The following is a 19,306-nucleotide window of genomic DNA, read 5'->3' as shown; positions in this document are numbered from 1 at the left end:
CCTATTTAAGTCAATACTATATTTCACTAAAACAGCAAACAGAGACGGACTGACCGACGACCCGACTTACTAGTCAAAAAGAGAAAAAAACAAACACTCAAACACATCAACCATCAAACCAGTCCAGCTGTCCGCTTATCTCACAGTAGCCCCCTTCAAACTCTTGACCGTACACAGTCCTCCAGACTTCGTAACCAACTTGGCAACTGTACCAGCAGCAGCCGGAGCAGAACTAGCCTCCCCCTCCTTCTCCGCCAACTGCGGCACCTGCGCACTATCAAACGCCACCTCCAACGAATCCGTAGTCGTAAACCCAGGCTGGAACGTCTCCCAGATCTTCTTCTTGGGATTAAGCACCTTCTCAGGCTCCCCGGCGCTCCACCCTTCGAAGAAGACACGCTCGCCCGCGGGGGCATCGGCAGGAGGGCTAACGAGTTCAATGGGGCCAGCATGCGCGTCGTCGCTCTTGGGCGACGCGGCGAGGACCATAGCGGCGGATTTTATGCCGCGCATCGTGACGGGTTTCAGGTTGCAGACGGCGATGATCTTGCGGTTTTGCATCTCCTCTAGCGGGATGAGTCCGTTTAGACCGGAGCAGACGGTGCGGACGGTCAGGCCTGTTTCTTCGTCGACAGATGTGTTTTCCGTCCCTGGGGCGTCACCGCAGTTGATTGTGGAGACGTACAGGGAGTCTGCGTTGGGGTGATTGACGGCACGGAGGATGTGGCCGACACGAAGGTCGATGAGGGAGGGGGAGAGCGGGGCAGCAGGAGCGGCGGGTTGTTTTTGCTGTTTGGGCTGCTTTTGTTTCTTCTCCTTCTTTTCGTGCGGAGGTTCGGCGGCTCCTGTTGCGAGGGGTTCGGATTTATCTTTTCCTTTCCCGCTTTCCGATCGACTGTTGTTATTACTACTGTTGTTCTTCCCACGTCCGACCACGAGGTTCTTCTCAGCACCTCCCTGCCCCGTCGTCTTCTTTTCCTTCTTCTTTTCCTTCTCCTCCTTTGGCGGCTGCACCGGCTTCGGTACAACCTTCACATCATTCACGTCAATCTCAATCTTCTCCTCTGCGGAAATTTTTAATCCAAATAGCGGCGCATTTTGCACGAAGTCGATATACCGCACGATATGGTGATACCCATTCTCACCAGTCCGCTCCTCCGCGCTCCACTTTTCCACCATAGGGGCCATAATAGCATACACCGCGACATCTGCGACGGACGGCTTTGTACCCAGTAGCGTTGTGCGGGTAGCTAAATGCTTGTTAAGTCTCGTCAGGAACTCCTCAGATAGGGCAGCAGTGTCGGCCTTGGCTAGTATCTCGGTGGCTGAGGCAGTGTTTACTAGCCATTGGACCATTTCCGCCTGTTCGGCATCGCCGTAGGTGTAGGAAGGGAAGATCTCGGTGGAGATCTTTTGCAGGTCGAGATCGATAGAGGTGGAGGGGACGGCGCTGGGAAAGGAGCGATGTAGGAGGGAGAGGAGAGAGGCCGTGGGGGCGGAAGCGGTGGTCATGTTTGCGGTCGTGCTCGTTGGCTGCAAGGAGGAGTTGGGGAAGGTGACTTGTGTTGGTCTGCTCAGCAAAGAGTAAGAGTGATACGAGACTGAGGTAGAAGATAGTTGTTTCTTTGAGAGAAAGAATAGCGGGGTGCGTTGCGGCCTGACACTGAGAGCGAGCGGTTGCGGGGCTGCAGACTGCCGCAGGAAACGGACTAACGTGGGCAGCTTCACCTTGACGGCTGCTAGTTTCGTCCCAGACGCGAATAAGTTATGCTGTTATAATATCAGGAAAAGAAAGGAAAATTAGCTATTTGACGAAAATAAATAGAAAGAAAGAAAGACAGAGAAAAAAAAAGACTTCGTATCTCGAAGCGTAGCTGGGGGGGTTGGAAAGGTTTGGTCAAATTGACTTTGGGTAGAAAAAAAAGTAGTTAGGGTGAGTCAGAGATTATGTAATCTTTGCTTTGGGGGTTTCGAAGGGGGTAAACTACGCAGCGTAGAAAAGGGGCACGAAGGAATTTGGGGCGAGGTTAACTACTGTAGAACTTGAATACAACAGACCATTGTGATTGCTCCAGTTCCTACCGGCAAATTGTGGTGTAAAGGTTATGGTTGGAGTTTTAAAAAAGAGTTGGTTCATCACTGAGGGTCCGTACGGGCAGATTAGAACGGTTGGGTTAGATATCATAAAAGTAAAAAAGCGCCTAGGGATTTAGAGAGTTAGTTATAGCGTTCCCCTGAAGCGAGAAGGTTGGCCACTAAACCATGCGCCGAGTAGGGGCGATAGTTGGTTGATGATGCAAACGTTAGGAGCACATTCTAGGCCCTACTCTACTCCGTAGTTTATCTACAATTCCAACTCATGAATGATGCTACCTATCAAAAATTCAGGCATAGATTCTTCAATAAGTACCGAGTACAGCTTGTATTTACAAAGAACCGAAACTCTCTCAACTCTTCTTCACCCATAATTGAGGTATATGAACAAATTCTAGAGACACAAATGGAAACAGGAAAAAGATTGCGCCGCAGAAATCACACGTATGTGGATACAATCAAGAAGTACGTTTGTGATGTGGGATAAAAAATTACAATGTTGTCTGGGGTGATCGTACTACTAGTTCCTCTCTTCCTTTTTCCCACTGACGCCGGCAATGGCAGAAGGCGGATGAAGGGCATAACTAGACACGTAATATACCTATTTTAAGGTATGTATGCTCTGCTGTATGTCACCTGTATATCATATCTTCTTAAAATATGTGGATAAAAATAAATGATACAGTTTCGCCCTTTCTTGGTTGCTTTTCTCTTCTTCTATTTGAGGTTTTCTTTTCTACCTCTTAAGAATGTGCTGCTATTCGAAGCTTAGGTCCTCGCAGGTCGAATGCAACGAACAACGCTTTGAACCATATGTCTCCCCAGATTTGCAGGCTGGAGCCTTGGTTGGATTGTATACCCCCGAAGCAGACTGGTTATAAAAGATGGTCGTTAGCATCAGTTGAGAATAAAAAATGAGGCCCGTGAACACAAGGATCCGTAGTAAAAATGGAAAAGAAGAAGGCTTTCTTTCATGATACATGATAAGGAAAGATGTAAACACTTACGCTGAGTGTTGGTGGAGGTATCAGTCCCCACTGTAGCGAAATTCACCAAACTACCCGGTACCCTTGCCAGATGTGTATCCCCTATAGATACCCACAAGTCCGGCAGCTTCGAGCTACAGGGATAAATAAACCCACCGGCATTCACGGACATCTCCGCCCCTTCGACCTTCGCATAATACGCCTCCACAATCTCCTGATTCACCAGCATCAGCGTCGTTCCCGTATCCGCGATCGCAGTGGTCACGCCGCTCGAGATAGTACTAATGCTAGCATCATCGCCAACCTTAAACATGCTCGATTTGATTTCCCAAAAGCCCCGTGAGTTGTCCACGGCGACATCAATCATGTCACCGGAGAACTTAGTCTTGTCAATTGTGCCAAATTCATAGCTGCCAGGTGCCTGAGCTTTGAGCTGGGCAGTGAAGACGGGTTCTTCGAGATCGGGCGCAATACTCTCGAGGAAGGTGGCTTGCTTTTCTGGCCTCATGGTATTAATTTTTGTAAAGGCTAGGCCAACGAGGCCGTCGGAGGCTTCTTCCCTGATGAATGACTCGGAGATCTCGCTTGGGAGGCCGAAAGCTTGGTTTCGAACGGTCGCGCCACCGATGTCGATTGTGTCCCTGCCAACTCCGCCCCGTGCGAAGGAGGAGTCTCCATAAGTGATGTTGAAGGTAGCGCCTTCGAGCAGCTGGAATGAATCGGATTTTGCGGGATCGAAAACTGAGTGTCCGACAGATACACTTGGTTCAAGTCTCGTGTTGAATACCCATCTATAGACAAATAAAATAAAAAATGTATATATATATCAGCTCATAACCCCATGTAAATGCAATTTTCTCTCTCTGTTTGTGGCATCACGATTCTCCATTCTTGGAGGCCACAGTATAAACGTACGTGTCTGACGAGCCAGTATCAAAGTTCATCACAAACTCCTGACCCCCGATTGTCACAGGGGCCAGGTACAAAACATCATTTTGCGCCGGCACATTGGTGACAGCGCCATTCTCATCTGGATCGTCTGCCTTGTTTACAGCCTGACGATCTGCTGCAGTTGGGTAAATGTTGACATCCAACGACCCAAAGTTGATGTCTGTAGCGATGATGCCAAACTTGGCGTATGCCTTCTTGATCGCAGAGAAACCATTAGGTACATAATCTGCCCGACGTATCCGATCGACTTTGAATGTTCGTTTCTTCAGCTGTGATCGTTGTGTGGGGGCCCCTAGCACGGCGGAGGAAGAGAGGAGGTATAGGTACAGTAGGGCCTGTATCCACTGCATCTTGCCCGTTTTGTATGAAAGGGGAGATATGACCACGAAAAGGAGATGGAGGAGAGGAATGGCTCAGGCCAACGAGATTGAAAGAATGGAAGATATGGACGATATTCACAGTAATGTAAATCGTGTCCAGGCACAATGACGCGAAGGAAGGTAAATAAGGAAATGTGCACCGCACACAAACACACACTGAAGGGGTATATAATGTATGAATGTGTGCACGCTCTCTGCACAACAAACAACAAACAGTGGAGTAAATAATATGAAAACTATGACACCCTGCAAGTCACAGAGAGGGGCAATCTTAATGGGAAAATGGAAGAGCAGGATAATTGAGGTGTTGGAATCATGAAGGGAATATTGAGAGAGACACAGAGAGAGACAGTGGATTGCCTCAGAAAGGAAGAAATAACCTTGTACAATATGAAGGAGAGCTAAAAAGACAAAGTGACAGAGCGAAAGCCAAGGAAACAGGAGGCTTTGATCAGGAATATTGTCCAAAAGCTATAAAGAAAGAAGAGAAAGAAAATAATACTTTTGAAATAAACCCGCCCAACCCCTCCCAGAGATATACCCATAAATAATATGATATCCCCTCTCCAGAAAAAAGCCGGAGAATATCCCCCAAAGTCTTTATTTATATGGATCTTCCCGAGCCGCCACACCCTGGCGCCAACAGCATGGATAACACCAGCAGAAAAGCCTCAGCCCGGTGCTATTAAGGCGTTGTCCTCGCATTACTTCCACATAAAACAACCAACATGGCCTTGCAAGTGCCCACACTTGTCTGACACGGTGCTAGCCAGGCCTTCTCGCGACGCCAGGGGCTGTTTGGCTTGAGAAACGTTAACCGCCTTGCTCTATTGGCCGGTCCTCTTCCGCTTGTTCTTCATCGTCCAGCGCTGATATCCCCGTCCAGGAGGCATCATATTTAATATCCCAGCCATTCAGGTGCGAAGAAAGGCCCATTAGCAACTTGCCTCCTTGTCCTATCTGGCTCGGCTGGGCGCATGATTTGCCTCTCACCGGAGGCTCCATGTTTGTGTTGTTGAATAATGGAGCGGGAATGAGAAATAAAGGGACGTTAATAAGAGAGTCGTTGTGGCGCGTTGGTGGCTGGTGACAACTGAACAAAAAGTAATCTTGAAAGTTTTGCGCCTGGGGATAACCCCTCACCATGCAGAGCCTGAACAGCACACAGTGTATGTTACCTCCGGTTGCGGCTTCCAATGAGCATCCTGAGCCGGTTGGGTGGAGTCTTGTCCAAAACAGTGAGCGATTGAAACAACTCTCCTTGAACGATACTGGCGGGCAAATCAAGAGGCGTCAAGTCAAAGCAGTGCACCCATCCTGAGACGCCATACCCAGCCCCTCACTGTTTCATAGTCAGGCTCTCAAACAATGCCATTCTTATGTTCAAAGCGAGCGCTTGAATCCCTCGGACTTAGCAATATTAAATTGCCAGCGGAATTCCGAATGAGTTTCATTTCAACATCCAGCTCTTCCTCAAGGTTGATGTATCCATGCTTACTTCCAAGGTTACGAAGACTAAGTTGCTCCTGCTCGCCCCAGCAGGATTTGGAGGTAAAATTAAGCGATTTCTGACCTCCAAAATCTCCTGTACTTCTTCTGAAGAAACAAGGTGAAGTTCTCCATGGCGTGATGCATACTATGGAACAACAACGCGCTCACAGTCGGCGAGCGACTTGCAGGGCCGGCTACTTACGCCATACTCTGCTATCTATGCCCATCTAGATCATGCATAAACATTGTTGTAGGATGTGGTAGGAGGGAAGGCTCCCCGCTGCCACAAGGGGTTAGGTATACAGATCGTGGATACGGTCTTTTCACATTCCCCGATTACGTATAGCTAACGGGGCTACTTTCTAACAATAAAATGGGTATATCTTTCTGTATTAGAGTGTAGTGTGCTGGATTTATTCGATTCATTGTCCCTGTCGTGTTATAATACAATACATCGAAATGGGAGGGGAGAGAGACGACTTCTCAGGTGTACATATTTCCCAAACGCCATGCTGCTGTTGCAAATGCCCTAGGTATCATTATGTTGATTCCCCAAAAAACGCCACCTTCAGATTCCCAAAATGCAATGCGCTACGCCTTATCCCGAAAAGCAAGCCATGCGAGGAAAGAACGTAAAAAATAATTAATTCTAAATTTGCCCAGCATCAGGAAGAACCTCATCAGGATCTTCCCCGATAAACTTCCCAATGCTCCTCACCACCTTTCTCAAGGCAGCAGACGCAGGGCTATCTGGGAAGTTATCCATGAAACTCTCCCCGAAATCGCAGGCCATCCCCACCCTCGGGTCCAGCGGCACAGCGCCCAAGAACGGAATACCCATCTCCTTCGCCAGCCTCGCGCCACCACCTGTCGTAGCACGGAAGATCTGGGACTCATGCGTACACTTGGGGCACACAAAGCCAGACATATTTTCGACGAGCCCCAGTATGCGGATCCCAGCCTTCCGGCAGAAGTCAATCTCTTTCCTGACATCCAACAACGACATCTCCTGCGGCGTGGTAACCACCACCGCCCCGTCCACGCCCGATTCCTTCAGGAAGGAGTTCACCGACAGATGCTCATCCGACGTGCCCGGCGGCGTATCAACGATCAGATAATCCATCTCCCCCCACTCAACGTCCTTCAGAAACTGCTTGATGAGCCCGTTCTTCTTCGGACCCCGCCAGATCACCGCATCGTCGCGGTTCGGTAACATGAACTGCACGCTCATCACGGACAGGTTATCCGACACCCACACGGGATTCCAGCCCGCGTTGGTGATGTGGATCGTCTCCGCTTCAACGCCCATCATCTTCGGTATCGACGGCCCGCAGATATCGGTGTCCATGATGCCGACCGTCGATGCGGGGTTGGATGCGAAGGCCTGCGCGAGCAGCGAGGAGAAGGTGGATTTGCCCACGCCGCCTTTTCCAGACAGAACGAGGATTTTATGTCGTATTGAGGAGAGGCGGGCGGTTATTACTGGGATGTCGGGGTCGGGGCCTTTAGGCGCGGCGGCACAGATGGCCTGGTTCGGACAGCCGTTGCATGCATCGCTTTTGCCTGCTTGTTCGGATTCAGGCCCCGGGCAGTGTTCTAGAGTGAAGGATTTGTGTTAGGGTGGGACGGTATGGAGCCTTTAGAGAAAGGGGTTTTATTTTACCAACGTACCTGGTTCAGGGGCGACGAGTTTGGGAGCTGCTTTGGATAATGCGTTGAGTGCGGGGGCTGGCTCCTGCATCAATGGAGCCATGTTTATCGTTCTCAAGGTAGCCCAGTGATTTCGTTTGTGCTTGTTCGTTTTATATAGAGAGGGTAATGGGTTCTCTTTAGAAAATAAACACAGCTGGATTATGCTTGTGGCCTGTTCTGATTGATGTCTGGCAGATGATGCCGCAGTCAGCTTTAAGTTATTATATTTGTCGCTGCCAGGAACTTTTTTTTGGTGGCGGAGAAGCATAGGAGGGGCATTACTAATCCACATGGCCTGTGCTCCGGCTCAAGTTCCGAGCGCGGAGTCATGCAAATACCAAAATGACGGCACACAGCATCATATCATGAAATAATACGCAGCGTAGATATGCATTCCAGAACCCTGATAATTTGTCGGATGCAATTCCTCCTGAATGGGTGCACCTAAGTTTTGAGTCATAACCATGCCAAACGCGCTCACTAATGGGAGGTAGTGAGATGCGCTTGGTACGGTTATTGTGTAGTGTTCATTCGCCTTTTGCTTTGCCTTGTTCTGTGCTGACTGGGATCTGTACGGAAGGTGATATCTCCTAGAAAGATATAAGCTTCTGTCGATTTCCAGAGTAAATATCAGTAGCTCTGTACAGTGATGGTTACCTCATGAAGTTCGAGAAACCTTAGCATGAGAAAAACGATATCATGCTGCTTGACTCCCCTGAAAGCGACGCTAGAAACCCATCCATCATGCCTTCGCAGCTTATCGTGCCTTCCTGCGTATTTATCAAAAGCGACTGGGTCTCTCAAGCTATCATTCAGCTGGAGGCACAGCAAATCACGAGCCGTCCGAACTCAATAAGCTGCAACCGGATAAACCATGAAGCTGCAAGCCCTAACAGCAAAGACCAGCGCAGTGCCTGTGCTCAACTCGTAGCTCCCTGTTTGAAACACGACCGGGGAGAAATCCAGCAAAATGTACTCCGTACCGGGTTCTAATTTGCCTTTTTTTCTCTATTCCGTCCTAGAGCCTTGAGCTATGACGCGCTTGATTGTTGAGGTTGAGAGGCTTTCACATGCTGGCCCCAGAGGAGGACCATCGGGTGACGACTCTGACGAGAGTCTTCTGGCGGCTTGATTTCTCCCTCCGTCCACTGCGTCCAGTCGGGCTGTTGGCTGCTGGATCCCGCCAGTAGCGCGAGAAAACTAAACTGCCACTAATGCAGAACGACAGCCAGTCAGTGCAACTCAAGGGATGTTCAATTGGATCATTATTGGCTCACCATCTGTCCCTGGCGCTGGCAGGCAAGAAAAATCCACAAAGTTACAGACAGAAAATCCACAAGCATAATTCCTATCCTCTCCGATCTTGTGTAAATCCTGATCAATGGGTGATATTTTGACTTTCATGCCAGCATCATTAACACCAGCGCTCTGGGGGCTTTGAGACGATGAATTGCCGTCCCCGAAATGCTTGGATAGGGCCTGTAGAGTAGGATCCAGTTAAGCGAGGAGTTTTGACTGACATCATTTCTCTGCTTGTCAGCAGCCTCGAACGTGATTCGTTCCTGTATAAGTAGAACTCGCACAGGCATCGTTGTGCTCTCCACACTACTAGAAAACGGGGTGGAACACATCTCATGAGTTTGTCGAATCAGAGGCTATTCTGTTACTGGGAACTCCCAGCATACCCAGCAATAGCAGATTTCGACGATAATTTGCTTCGTCCTCTGTTATCCTCGCGAGACAGGGTTTGTCGTGGTTGTGGTTGGTGACACTGTTGTTGTTCTACTGCTACCATCGCAGCGGGGCGTGAACATAAGTTGACCAGCTAAATACACCTTCCAACACCAGTTGAAGACCCGAAGCACCACTCTTTTTTTCCCACGACAACGCTCACGACCCTCCCAACCAACGACTTTGTGCCTCAACGCTTCCGAGTCAATTCAACTTGACTTCTTCGCTCACCTCTCGCGGGTTGACGCTTCTGCACCGTTGCTCCCGCCTTGACGACGACGGACTACCGCATCAACTATGAGTGAACAGGCGACCTCGTCAGGACTTGAATCCCGTTCGAACGGGCTTCGTGAACGGAATTTGCAAGCATCAAAATCTGCCGCTGACAGGGATGTGGCTTCACAGTCTCTAGAGGACAAGCTACAGGTTGAAGAAGGGGAGGCGGATACAGAGAAGAAGACTTTTGGCAGAACCCCAGATGGCACAGGTAAGCTCCCTCGCTTCCAAGTCTCGCTGAATGATTATGACCAAGTGGAAGATATTCCATAAATACCACGGAAATAGACTGTGCCTGAGCCTTTAGAGCCCCTGCGATGTGGCTAGTGACATTTCACATTGATCTGCCCCGGACAAATAAAAAATCTTGGAGCTATTTCACGGCAAAAACGAACCATATATGGCTTGCTAATGCTAAATGACATCAAACTACAGTCTTCACCGTGCCTCCCACCCGTGATATGGTATCGCAGCTACTTTCCCCTTCAGAACCAAAGAACATATCCGATATCTTCGTTCTCGCTATTCTCGGCTGCCATATCCTTCTCCTATGGTTTCTTCCCTCCTCGTTCCGGGTCGCAGCTTTTGCCGTGATATTCCTGTTCTGGCGTGCTTCTTACAATATCGGGATAGGATGGCTCCTACACATGCAATCAAACGGCCGGACATTGGTCTGTTGGGCGAAAAAGTCAAACATCTTCGTGAACCCATCCACCGGCCAAAACCCCCATCCGACCTTGTACAAGTTGCTCAAGTGGGAATTGGAAACAAAAATATCGGAACAGTACTCTTTCGAGGAAGCCCCCACAGAATATAACACCTGGCTTGTATTTAGACGTGTTGTCGACCTGATTCTGATGTGTGACTTTACTTCATACTGCCTGTTCGCAATCGCCTGCGGTGGTCGCCCTACTGGAGAAAGTTTCATCATGCTGGCTTTGAGATGGATTACAGGGATGAGCTTGGTGCTCTTTAATCTCTGGGTCAAGTTGGACGCTCATCGGGTAGTCAAGGACTTTGCATGGTACTGGGGAGATTTCTTTTATCTCATCGATCAGGATCTCACTTTCGACGGTGTTTTTGAAATGGCCCCCCATCCTATGTATTCGGTTGGCTACGCGGGATATTACGGTATCTCCTTGATGGCAGCTAGTTATAAAATCCTCTTTATTTCCATCCTGGCACATGCCGCTCAGTTTGCGTTCCTCGTTCTAGTCGAAAATCCCCATATCGAGAAAACATACAATGCTCCCCCGCCTCGAAAGAGAGTTGCCGACACAGATACGAAGCCACAAGAGGACGAAAACTCGCATGAAGGTTCAGTCGTCAGCGACACCCTTAGCTCGGCACCAGTCATCCCTCCCTTGCAACCTTCGTCGATGCATAGCCTTTTAGGGCTTCACAATATCGACCTGTATCGGAGTACGGACCAATCCGTGCTCTTAGCCCAGGTGCTCTTCTTTGCCCTCACAACTCTGACTCCATCGACTCCTGTGTATCAATTTTGCTTCGTCCTTAACGCTGCCCTATGGAGGATCTGGTATTCCGTGGGTATTGGTTACATACTCAATCGCCAATCAAACTGCAAAATGTGGACAAGACACTTCGTGAAGTATGGAGAAAGCAACCATGAAGCTTGGCGACAATGGAAAGGCACATATCATTTGAGCATGACCATGACATATGCGAGCTTCATCGCTGCTGCCTGGAAGATGTACTCCTTTCCACAGGACTGGCGGTACGGACTTGTTCTCTTAAGGCATATCCTAGGGGCAAGCTTGATCGCCCTCCAAATTTGGACATCTACTAGCATTTACGAATCCCTTGGCGAGTTTGGATGGTTTTTTGGAGATTTCTTCTTCGATGAGTTCCCCAAACTTACCTATAGTGGAATTTACCGGTTCTTGAATAATCCGGAGCGCGTCCTTGGTTTAGCAGGCGTATGGGGTGCAGTTTTGATCACTAGTACCAAATCCGTCGTTTTCCTTGCACTACTAAGCCATACATTAACTCTTGCATTCATCCAACTGGTCGAGCGCCCCCATATGCAAAAACTCTATGGGCAGAGCCTACGACGAGATGCGGGTCTCGTTAGGAGTCTGAAGCGTTCATTGCCTCCCTCTCTTAAGCAAATTCATGGCAGTGTGGACAAAATACTCGATGACTCATTTGAATTTATTGAAGAGTTCATAGAAGCTGCCCGGCCTAAACTTGCCGCTGGTGTTCAGACTTTCGTGAAAGATACTTCTGCCTTGTTTCAGAAGTACCCGGCACGAGTCACTATTTCTCGCCTTGAACCGGACCTGGCTGGTTATGATCTGAAAGACTATTCTATTACATTAGAAGGAACCCAACCTTCTCGGCCAGCACAATTTGAAAGAGCCAGTGATAAGGAAGGCGAAAGAGCACGATCTATGCCATACAGGAGGGGCGAGCAGGAAAACCTCATGTTCGAATACGGTGCTCCGATTAAAGTCAAATGGACCGCGCCATTGAACCACAGCAAGAAGGATTGGGTTGGTCTCTACATGGTTACCGATAATACCTCGCGGGAAGTCACACGAGTATCTTCTCAGGGCCGATGGATCGCCACCAATCAAGCTTCTTTCGATTCTGAGACATGCGAGCAAGGGCTGATCTCGAGTGACATTGTTTTGAAAAGCTCTCGTGATGATGGTGAACCGAGAGATGTTGCATCTGGAGAAATGGTTTTCTCGGGCGATAAACTATGGTGGACTCAAGGTGTCTTCGAATTTAGATACCATCACAACGGCAAGCATAATGTCATGGCTGTATCACGCCCTTTTGAAATCTGCATCGGAAGATTCGACGAGGATGACATTGAAGTCGATAACTACGGGCTTGTCAGGGCTGCTGTCGAAGCAGCTCTCCTCCCTGTTGTCCAAAATTGTTTCGACAGAGACCCAGAAATCGCTCCGCAGACTGTCGAAGAACATTATGGTTGCCTAGTTGACAGGGATGGGAAGTACTCAAAGAGGGTGGTCTTTGCCGTTCATCACATGTAAGAGATCTAATAGTTGGGGAATTCCGGCTGAGCAGCTCAACGTCAATACTAACGTACGATTCAGGTTCGGTATCGAATTTGCCCCTGAAGTTGTCCGGGCCGATGGAAATATCCGAAACTTGGCATGGCGGATATGCAACGCCAAGAAAGTTCTGGTATGTATTCTTACCTTCAGGAACCCTTTGGTGGCTGTCGCACATTCCTTCTTGTTCAAATTTTCGTACAACTAAGAGGACTGACGAGTATCTACCAATTTAGGCTCCATATAGTATGTCACGCTCCAACGGAGCCTCGACACCAACGGCGGCACATGAGGAGGATTAGGCCCTTACTGGTCCTAATGAATGATAAATAACGATGAAGATGAATCTCATGGATATTTTTTGTCCTCTGCGTCTTCACTTACCATATATACTAAAACGCTGTTCTTTCGCGACGATACTATATCGTCGATATACCGGAGTCAATCTGTCCTACTGCATGCCCCAAGCAGAACAACGAGCGCCTAAGGGCACTAAAGGACAAAATAGTTAATAGAAGAAAGAGGGGTGACTTTATTTAGACTTGTGTGGGCGGAAGCAACATTTTTATCCATCTTCGGCTACTGATCGGCGCCGCTATTACTTTCTTTCAGTCATTGCTTTCCCAGCAAACACGAAACCACTGGATTGTGTGGTTATTATATTTGGTTTTTTTTAGAAAGGGGGATGGAGTTTTCTTCTGGCAGAGTGGTCGAGGGTCTTTGGTTCTAACCATTTTATAAACTTATGCGCCATCTCACATGCATGTATATACACACATACAGGCGCAGCGCAGAACATATTACGAACGAAAAATCAGCTTGGTATATACAGAGTACATAGTTTACGCATAGATATGAAACGGTGACGCGAATTTATACGATATTATGATGAAATATATAATTCAGCGTCAAAAACGGACTAGAATGAACAATATGGAAGCTTATTTAGTAATAGAATCACAACGCCCTGTATAAACCCAGAACCTCCCAGTCAGCTACTGATTATCGACGATATACCAATGAGTTCAAATCAATCTCCGAGCACTGGCGTAACAATGATCAAAAAGCTGAGAAGAACTAAAAATGACAGGCGGCAAAAACGAGGGGATTTCGGGGATGTGATATATTCAGCAAAGCCATGAACTCATCCCTTCTCCCATCCCGACACCATCCTCAGGAAAAAGAACGGACCCAAGACGAGCCGTTCCCCCAAGAGACGATCGGATGAGCAAATCAATAAAGAAAAATAAAAAAAAAGAGGGGGACAAGAGGAAAAGCCAAAGAAAAATAAGAATGGTGGGTAAGGGTTTTTTACCACCCGGCCCCCCCAAAAAAACCTCTTCGATAAAACACCAACAAAGCTCCACAACCGATCATTCCTCTTCCTTTTTACCCATTTCCGTCGAACAGCTCCAGTTGTATACGAGAGACGTCAACGGAAAGTAAATGAAAAAGGAAAAAGTCCGGTATAGGGAGAGTGGGGAGATGCGGAAGAGTAGCTCGTTTTTCTTCTTCTGCTTCTTCTTTCCTTCCTGCGTTCTTTTTCCTTTCCTTCATGAAAGAAGGGTGCTCCGTAAGGAGACTCGTGGAATGGATTGACTTATTGTCATCATGAAGTTTTGGTCTGGTTGGGAGTGGGCTGATGCAAGGGGTTTTTTTCAAAGGGAGATAGATACTAACATTGAGAGTGATAGATGGGGAGATACTGCTATGTTAGTTCACTCGCCGTGGAATGAGATCAAAGAAGACTATCTGAAATATCCCAAAGGCTTGTTAGCTAGATTCTTGAAAATTTCATGCAAAGAACAAGTTTTGACGGATTGGCATATGGATCAGGATCGTTATTTTTGGTAAATGTTTTTTCTTCAATGATTTTGCAGAAGCAGAACTGAATAGAAGGTTTCTCATCATAGTAAAGGTGGAGGTTAGATCAAAGGGTGGGGGAAATATTTTATACCTTTTTCAGCCCTTCGCTCTTGACGGTTAATCAACTACCCCCTTGATAGACATGCTCAAACACACAACAAAAGTGAATCCTATTTCTTGACATGCTATTAGCGCAGTCCACAAAGAAACTCAATAAGAATAGTGGTATGGGTACAGAGAAGTGTCAGATGGTAGTGCATGTTGTTCATATGGCTCACGGAAGAATCTCCGAACAAAGTTTTGGAAGGTTTTCCTCCTGTAGATGTTGGATGGAACAAATTGGAAATGGGACAGAGACTTACTATACGAAATAACAATATCATCCCTTGGCTACGCTCTCACCACATAGTCATCTTTGCTTCATCTAGCACAGAGTAGCTAATAGTGATGCTGGTGTGGAATTTCTGAAAGGTGCAAGGGAAAAAGAGAAGAAAGGATGGGGAGACGAAGAAAAATCAATAACTCAGAGTGCGGAGCTAAGCGGCGTCGGTTAAATATTGCTCCGTCAGACTGTCAAACAGTGCAAACACCTACATTTGATATTTTGAATTTCAAAGCCGACGATGAAGAGGAAGGCCAGAAGAAATAGCTTCCATTGTTCCCACTAGATTGGATTTTAATCTTTTCATACTTGCTTTGATTGACTGGGAGATTTATCATGGCTGATAAGAGACGAATAAATGGACCTCCTGGGAGCACACGACCACCAGTGTTTGCGTCATCGTTACTTTCCTCCGACGGCCAACGTTCAGTCGCTCTCGAGCGCCCCATACGTACTAGAAAACCAGACGAACTGAGAAAAATATGTAAGTTTATTACAAACGTCATGAAGCTGATGGATATGAGCTAATTATTTTCGCACAAATAGTTTTAAAGACGGGTCTGATCCCATCCGCTTCTGGGTCCGCATACCTTGAATTTCAGCCCTCCGCAATCCTCCACCGGTCGAAATCGAAAACGCTCATTCCCCCATCCTCCTCTCTAAAACTCACTTGTTCTGTCCATGGACCAAAGCCTCTCCCCCGCTCAGCACCATTCTCCCCCAACCTCCTCCTCTCCACACATGTGAAATTCGCACCATTTGCATCCCGACGAAGGAGGGGTTATATCCGGGATGTCAATGAGAGGGATCTTGGCGTACACCTCGAAACTGCTTTGAGGGGAGTTATAATAGGGGAAAGATGGCCAAAGAGCGGGCTGGATATCACAGTGACGGTACTAGAGGGGGAAGACGACCGTTGGTGGGGCGATGTTCTGTCCTCCGGCCCACTGGGAGGTATAGATGGTTGGGGTTTGATGAATGTTCTCGCGGGTTGCATCACCGTCGCCTCAGCAGCAATTGCTGACGCTCGGATAGATTGCATGGATCTTATTACTGGCGGAATTGCTGCTTTTGTGGAGAACCCGGACGTTGACACTTCAGAGAGAGCAAATACCTCGTCCAAGAAAGGCCGTGGCCAGTCGCTAGTATTGGATCCGGACCCGTCCGAACACCAAGTAATTGTGTCCGCCTGTGTTGTGGGATACATGCCATCCCGCGACGAGATTACCGAACTATGGCTCAAGGGCGACACCTCAAATATATCCGCTGGGTCGCAGAGTCCATCCGCAAGTCATGAAGCGCTAATAGATGCAGCTGTTGACGCGGCGCGGGGAGCACAGGCCGTTCTTGCGGAAGCTGTTAGAGAGTCAGCGGAGCGTTTTGCTATACACGCAGGCAAAAAGCTAGCTTTGTCTGCCCCGGATACAGAAGATGTTGAAATGAAGTTATAGAAAGGATTTGTAATGACTTTACGATCAGTTCGTCCCTGTACAATGGACAAGTTTATTCTTCATGTGTTTGCCATAATGCACATTCACAACTGGCTATATCCTAGCCAATGACTATTTATTTAAGCCCTATATACTCCCTTTCCTATCTTGTTACAAAAACAGGGTATTTCTTTATCATCAATGCTGAGGACAGTGTATGATCAGAGGAACAAACTCAGATATATACAGATACCCAGGCTAGCTGCAGTGCATTGCTGCACTTGTTTTGTTATGCTAGTTACTCAATTACTACCTAACACTAATCGTTCTGTGTTCTTGTTCTGTCCACTCACCTCCGGTTCTGTAGATACCCATCTTTTCCATCCTTGCGTTTTCGCCCCTCACTCCCCTTCACTCCAGCCCATACCACCTTTCTTTCATCTTCATCATTCTCCGATTCTGTTTTCCTCAACCAATTCAAGATTCATCAATATCTACTGGAGCACCTCTATTTTAAGCTAGCCCCCTACTACAAATTAAGGGGCTTTGTAAGATATCCATTGGGAATCACCACACCAGCCTTGTGCTCACGAGAGACATTGTTCAGGTATGCCTTCCAAAACCCAGGCCGATGTGAACCTCTGGTTCTTATATACCTGTCTTCAAAAGTCTGACTACAAGACGGTGAGTCTCCGTTTTCTCTCCCTATGTATCCCCTGTGGCATTCCTGGGCGATGGCAACATTTCGAATTTCGAATTTCCCTTTTCCCATCTACTATGCTTAGAAAAATTGCTTTCTTATATAGGTTGGTTATTAATAGGAGAATGCATGGTACAGATCGATTTCAACGCCGTGGGAGAGGCGACCAGCCTGAACCCTCCTGCTGCTCGCATGCGCTTTTCCCGTCTCAAGAAAGCAATCGAAACTGGTACAACCAATTCCATCATGTCCACTGAAAGGCCCTGTCAATATATTGGCATCGTTGGGAAGTCGAAACAACAGGGCAAACCTTGTCAGAGGAAATCGAAAGGGAGCATTGTTAAGAAAGAAAACCAGATGCAGAATTCGGGTTATCCAATAGATAAACCAATAAAGGCGAATACAGAAATGGGGATGGAATCCTATCCGATGATCTATGATCAGCAAGGGATAAGGCGGAGTTTCTCCAGTGGTCAACATGAAGCAGACGATGGAGATACAGATGACGATATTCCATTGGCCACCAAACGGAAAGCAGCTCAAGATAGGGAAGCCAACAAGAGGCAGAAGCAAAGGAGCGTCTCATGTCCCGCGGGAATCAAGGATGAGCCGACTTCTAACGATACAAACCATGCTGAAACTCATGGCTCGAACAATACAGTTCCAAACGAAGAACTGATAGCATTGGACAGCATACCCTCAATAGACGCGTGTAAACAAATCCCATACAGCCACAGGTACACCACCACTAACATGAGCATGACGCTTGCTCCTCCGGTTCTTACCACGACCCTTCAGGACATGACACCCAGGTACATTTCAGCCTTCACCAACGCCGACAGCAACAACAGCAGCAGCAACAACAACAACAACAACAACAACAACAACAACAACAACAACAACAACAGCAACAACCACAACCAGTTTACGAGCAGAGCTCCACAACAACATGGCTTTTCCTATGACCCATATTGGAGTTCATGGCCGTCCACAGTCTCCCAAATGACCCATCCGCGAGATCCTTATGCTTCCCGATCCCTATCAGCCCGTACATCCGGCTACGTCCGCTCCCCCGCCATTGGCCAAAATAGCTCCATTCCCCCTTGGACAAAATACCGGATTCCGAACATCACCATCACCGACACGGATCCATACGGGGTACGCAATCCGCTGTGCCCTGGCAGCACCAATGCGCTGGACAAGGTCCATATGGCCATTAATGAAGCACTCTTCAGTCCGGGCTCTAAGGCGTTTGACCGCAGCTATGCCGGCACCATAGAGACAAACGATGTTTCCAGACGACTAGATAACGACTGGGGTGGTGATAGTGGGGGGAATTAGATTCTGAATCTTTGGGAGTTTACCCCGTCTTCTTGTTCTGCTGCCTTGTTTTAAGTGACTGTTGCGATTTGTTGCAATTTTTCTTTCCTTCTTCCAATTATAGGGTGAGAGGTTAACCGAAACTTGGAAGGCGTTGCAACCCCGGATTTGTAAGGAGTAGATGGAGCGAACGTGAAGAAAGAGGAAAAGAATAATTATTTCCAGCCGAAATAATCTTATAGCTCTAGTCCTCGTGCTTGGGGCTTCGAAAAGCTCTTGTCATTTTTCGCTAAGCCAGTCAGTCAAGGGACGGAGAATGAGACTCCTAGCTTCCTCATTCTCATGGATTGATCGCGCTTTGATCTCCCAAGCATGGAACTCCTTTTGTCAAATGTTCACAGGCATCGCGTGTAAAATTTCCAATTGAGATACAAATGGCGCATGGTAATGGCACCGTTAGTACGTTCATCTTTTCAATGGGACTCATTCCCAGAGGTCCTGTCCTAAGCACCTCTTCCAAATTACAGGTATCATTATCCATAATTCTCCCATAACTGGCAAACACTTCTGTCGGCACTTGAGGTCTCATTAGCCTTGAAGTAGGGTTTAATGATTCAGGCTTACTTAGTGATACATGCGTCCCAGTTTGCAATGGATAAACCCAACTCTCTTTGCAATGATGCATTGGATTGTTGACGCGCCTGCAGGAATGGCTAGGTGATGTACTCTTTTATCCAAGAGATTGTGTATTCGGTCCGGGGCACTAGCTATGGAGGAATCCAATGGGAGCTAAACATAAATAAATGAACAGAAACACAAGGCAGTCACTGTTCAGTCCAGATTGAGATTGTGGAAATAGATACAAAAATAATTATTTGATCAATCACCTTGCACAGCACATGGGATCCTTGTCCACCCTAAATATAAGTTAAAAACAAAGACGCAAAGCCGGGCAGGGGT

General features: G+C 47.6%; 7 protein-coding genes across 7 annotated transcripts; 3 read left to right on the top strand and 4 right to left on the bottom strand.

Annotated features, from left to right (window-relative positions):
• Nucleotides 1-135: 135 nt before the first annotated feature.
• BDBG_00850 (tRNA-binding protein) lies at nt 136-1,512 on the bottom strand (the record flags this gene model as incomplete). Its single annotated transcript, XM_002629558.1, has 1 exon — nt 136-1,512. The coding sequence occupies one exon, from the start codon at nt 1,510-1,512 to the stop codon at nt 136-138; it is 1,377 nt and encodes a 458-aa protein (XP_002629604.1).
• An 858-nt stretch (nt 1,513-2,370) lies between these two features.
• Nucleotides 2,371-5,802, bottom strand: BDBG_00849 (aspergillopepsin I). The gene is made up of 3 exons (XM_002629557.2): nt 3,996-5,802; nt 3,102-3,871; nt 2,371-2,965 (listed from the first exon to the last, which is right to left on the bottom strand). Exons 1-3 carry the CDS (start codon nt 4,379-4,381, stop codon nt 2,838-2,840), a joined length of 1,284 nt encoding a protein of 427 aa, XP_002629603.1. The 5' UTR covers nt 4,382-5,802; the 3' UTR covers nt 2,371-2,837.
• A 749-nt stretch (nt 5,803-6,551) lies between these two features.
• Nucleotides 6,552-7,655, bottom strand: BDBG_00847 (cytosolic Fe-S cluster assembly factor NBP35; the record flags this gene model as incomplete). Its single annotated transcript, XM_002629555.2, has 2 exons — nt 6,552-7,498; nt 7,574-7,655. The coding sequence occupies 2 exons, from the start codon at nt 7,653-7,655 to the stop codon at nt 6,552-6,554; spliced, it is 1,029 nt and encodes a 342-aa protein (XP_002629601.1).
• A 694-nt stretch (nt 7,656-8,349) lies between these two features.
• On the top strand, nt 8,350-14,665 carry BDBG_00845 (phosphatidylethanolamine N-methyltransferase). The gene is made up of 4 exons (XM_002629553.2): nt 8,350-9,812; nt 10,037-12,623; nt 12,691-12,781; nt 12,885-14,665. Exons 1-4 carry the CDS (start codon nt 9,623-9,625, stop codon nt 12,948-12,950), a joined length of 2,934 nt encoding a protein of 977 aa, XP_002629599.1. The 5' UTR covers nt 8,350-9,622; the 3' UTR covers nt 12,951-14,665.
• On the bottom strand, nt 8,626-9,389 carry BDBG_00846 (uncharacterized protein; the record flags this gene model as incomplete). Its single annotated transcript, XM_002629554.1, has 4 exons — nt 8,626-8,805; nt 8,921-9,073; nt 9,115-9,202; nt 9,280-9,389. The coding sequence occupies 4 exons, from the start codon at nt 9,387-9,389 to the stop codon at nt 8,626-8,628; spliced, it is 531 nt and encodes a 176-aa protein (XP_002629600.1).
• Nucleotides 14,666-15,232: 567 nt separating the features above from the next.
• Nucleotides 15,233-16,347, top strand: BDBG_00844 (3' exoribonuclease; the record flags this gene model as incomplete). The annotated part of the gene is made up of 2 exons (XM_002629552.2): nt 15,233-15,380; nt 15,443-16,347. The coding sequence occupies 2 exons, from the start codon at nt 15,233-15,235 to the stop codon at nt 16,345-16,347; spliced, it is 1,053 nt and encodes a 350-aa protein (XP_002629598.1).
• Nucleotides 16,348-16,935: 588 nt separating this feature from the next.
• Nucleotides 16,936-19,300, top strand: BDBG_00843 (uncharacterized protein; the record flags this gene model as incomplete). The annotated part of the gene is made up of 2 exons (XM_002629551.2): nt 16,936-17,010; nt 17,165-19,300. 2 exons carry the CDS (start codon nt 16,936-16,938, stop codon nt 18,365-18,367), a joined length of 1,278 nt encoding a protein of 425 aa, XP_002629597.2. The 3' UTR covers nt 18,368-19,300.
• Nucleotides 19,301-19,306: the final 6 nt, after the last annotated feature.

This window comes from Blastomyces gilchristii (genome assembly GCF_000003855.2).
Source record: "Blastomyces gilchristii SLH14081 genomic scaffold supercont1.1, whole genome shotgun sequence".
NCBI classification, from domain to species: Eukaryota; Fungi; Ascomycota; class Eurotiomycetes; order Onygenales; family Ajellomycetaceae; genus Blastomyces; species Blastomyces gilchristii.
This window is presented reverse-complemented; position numbering and strand designations above follow the sequence as displayed.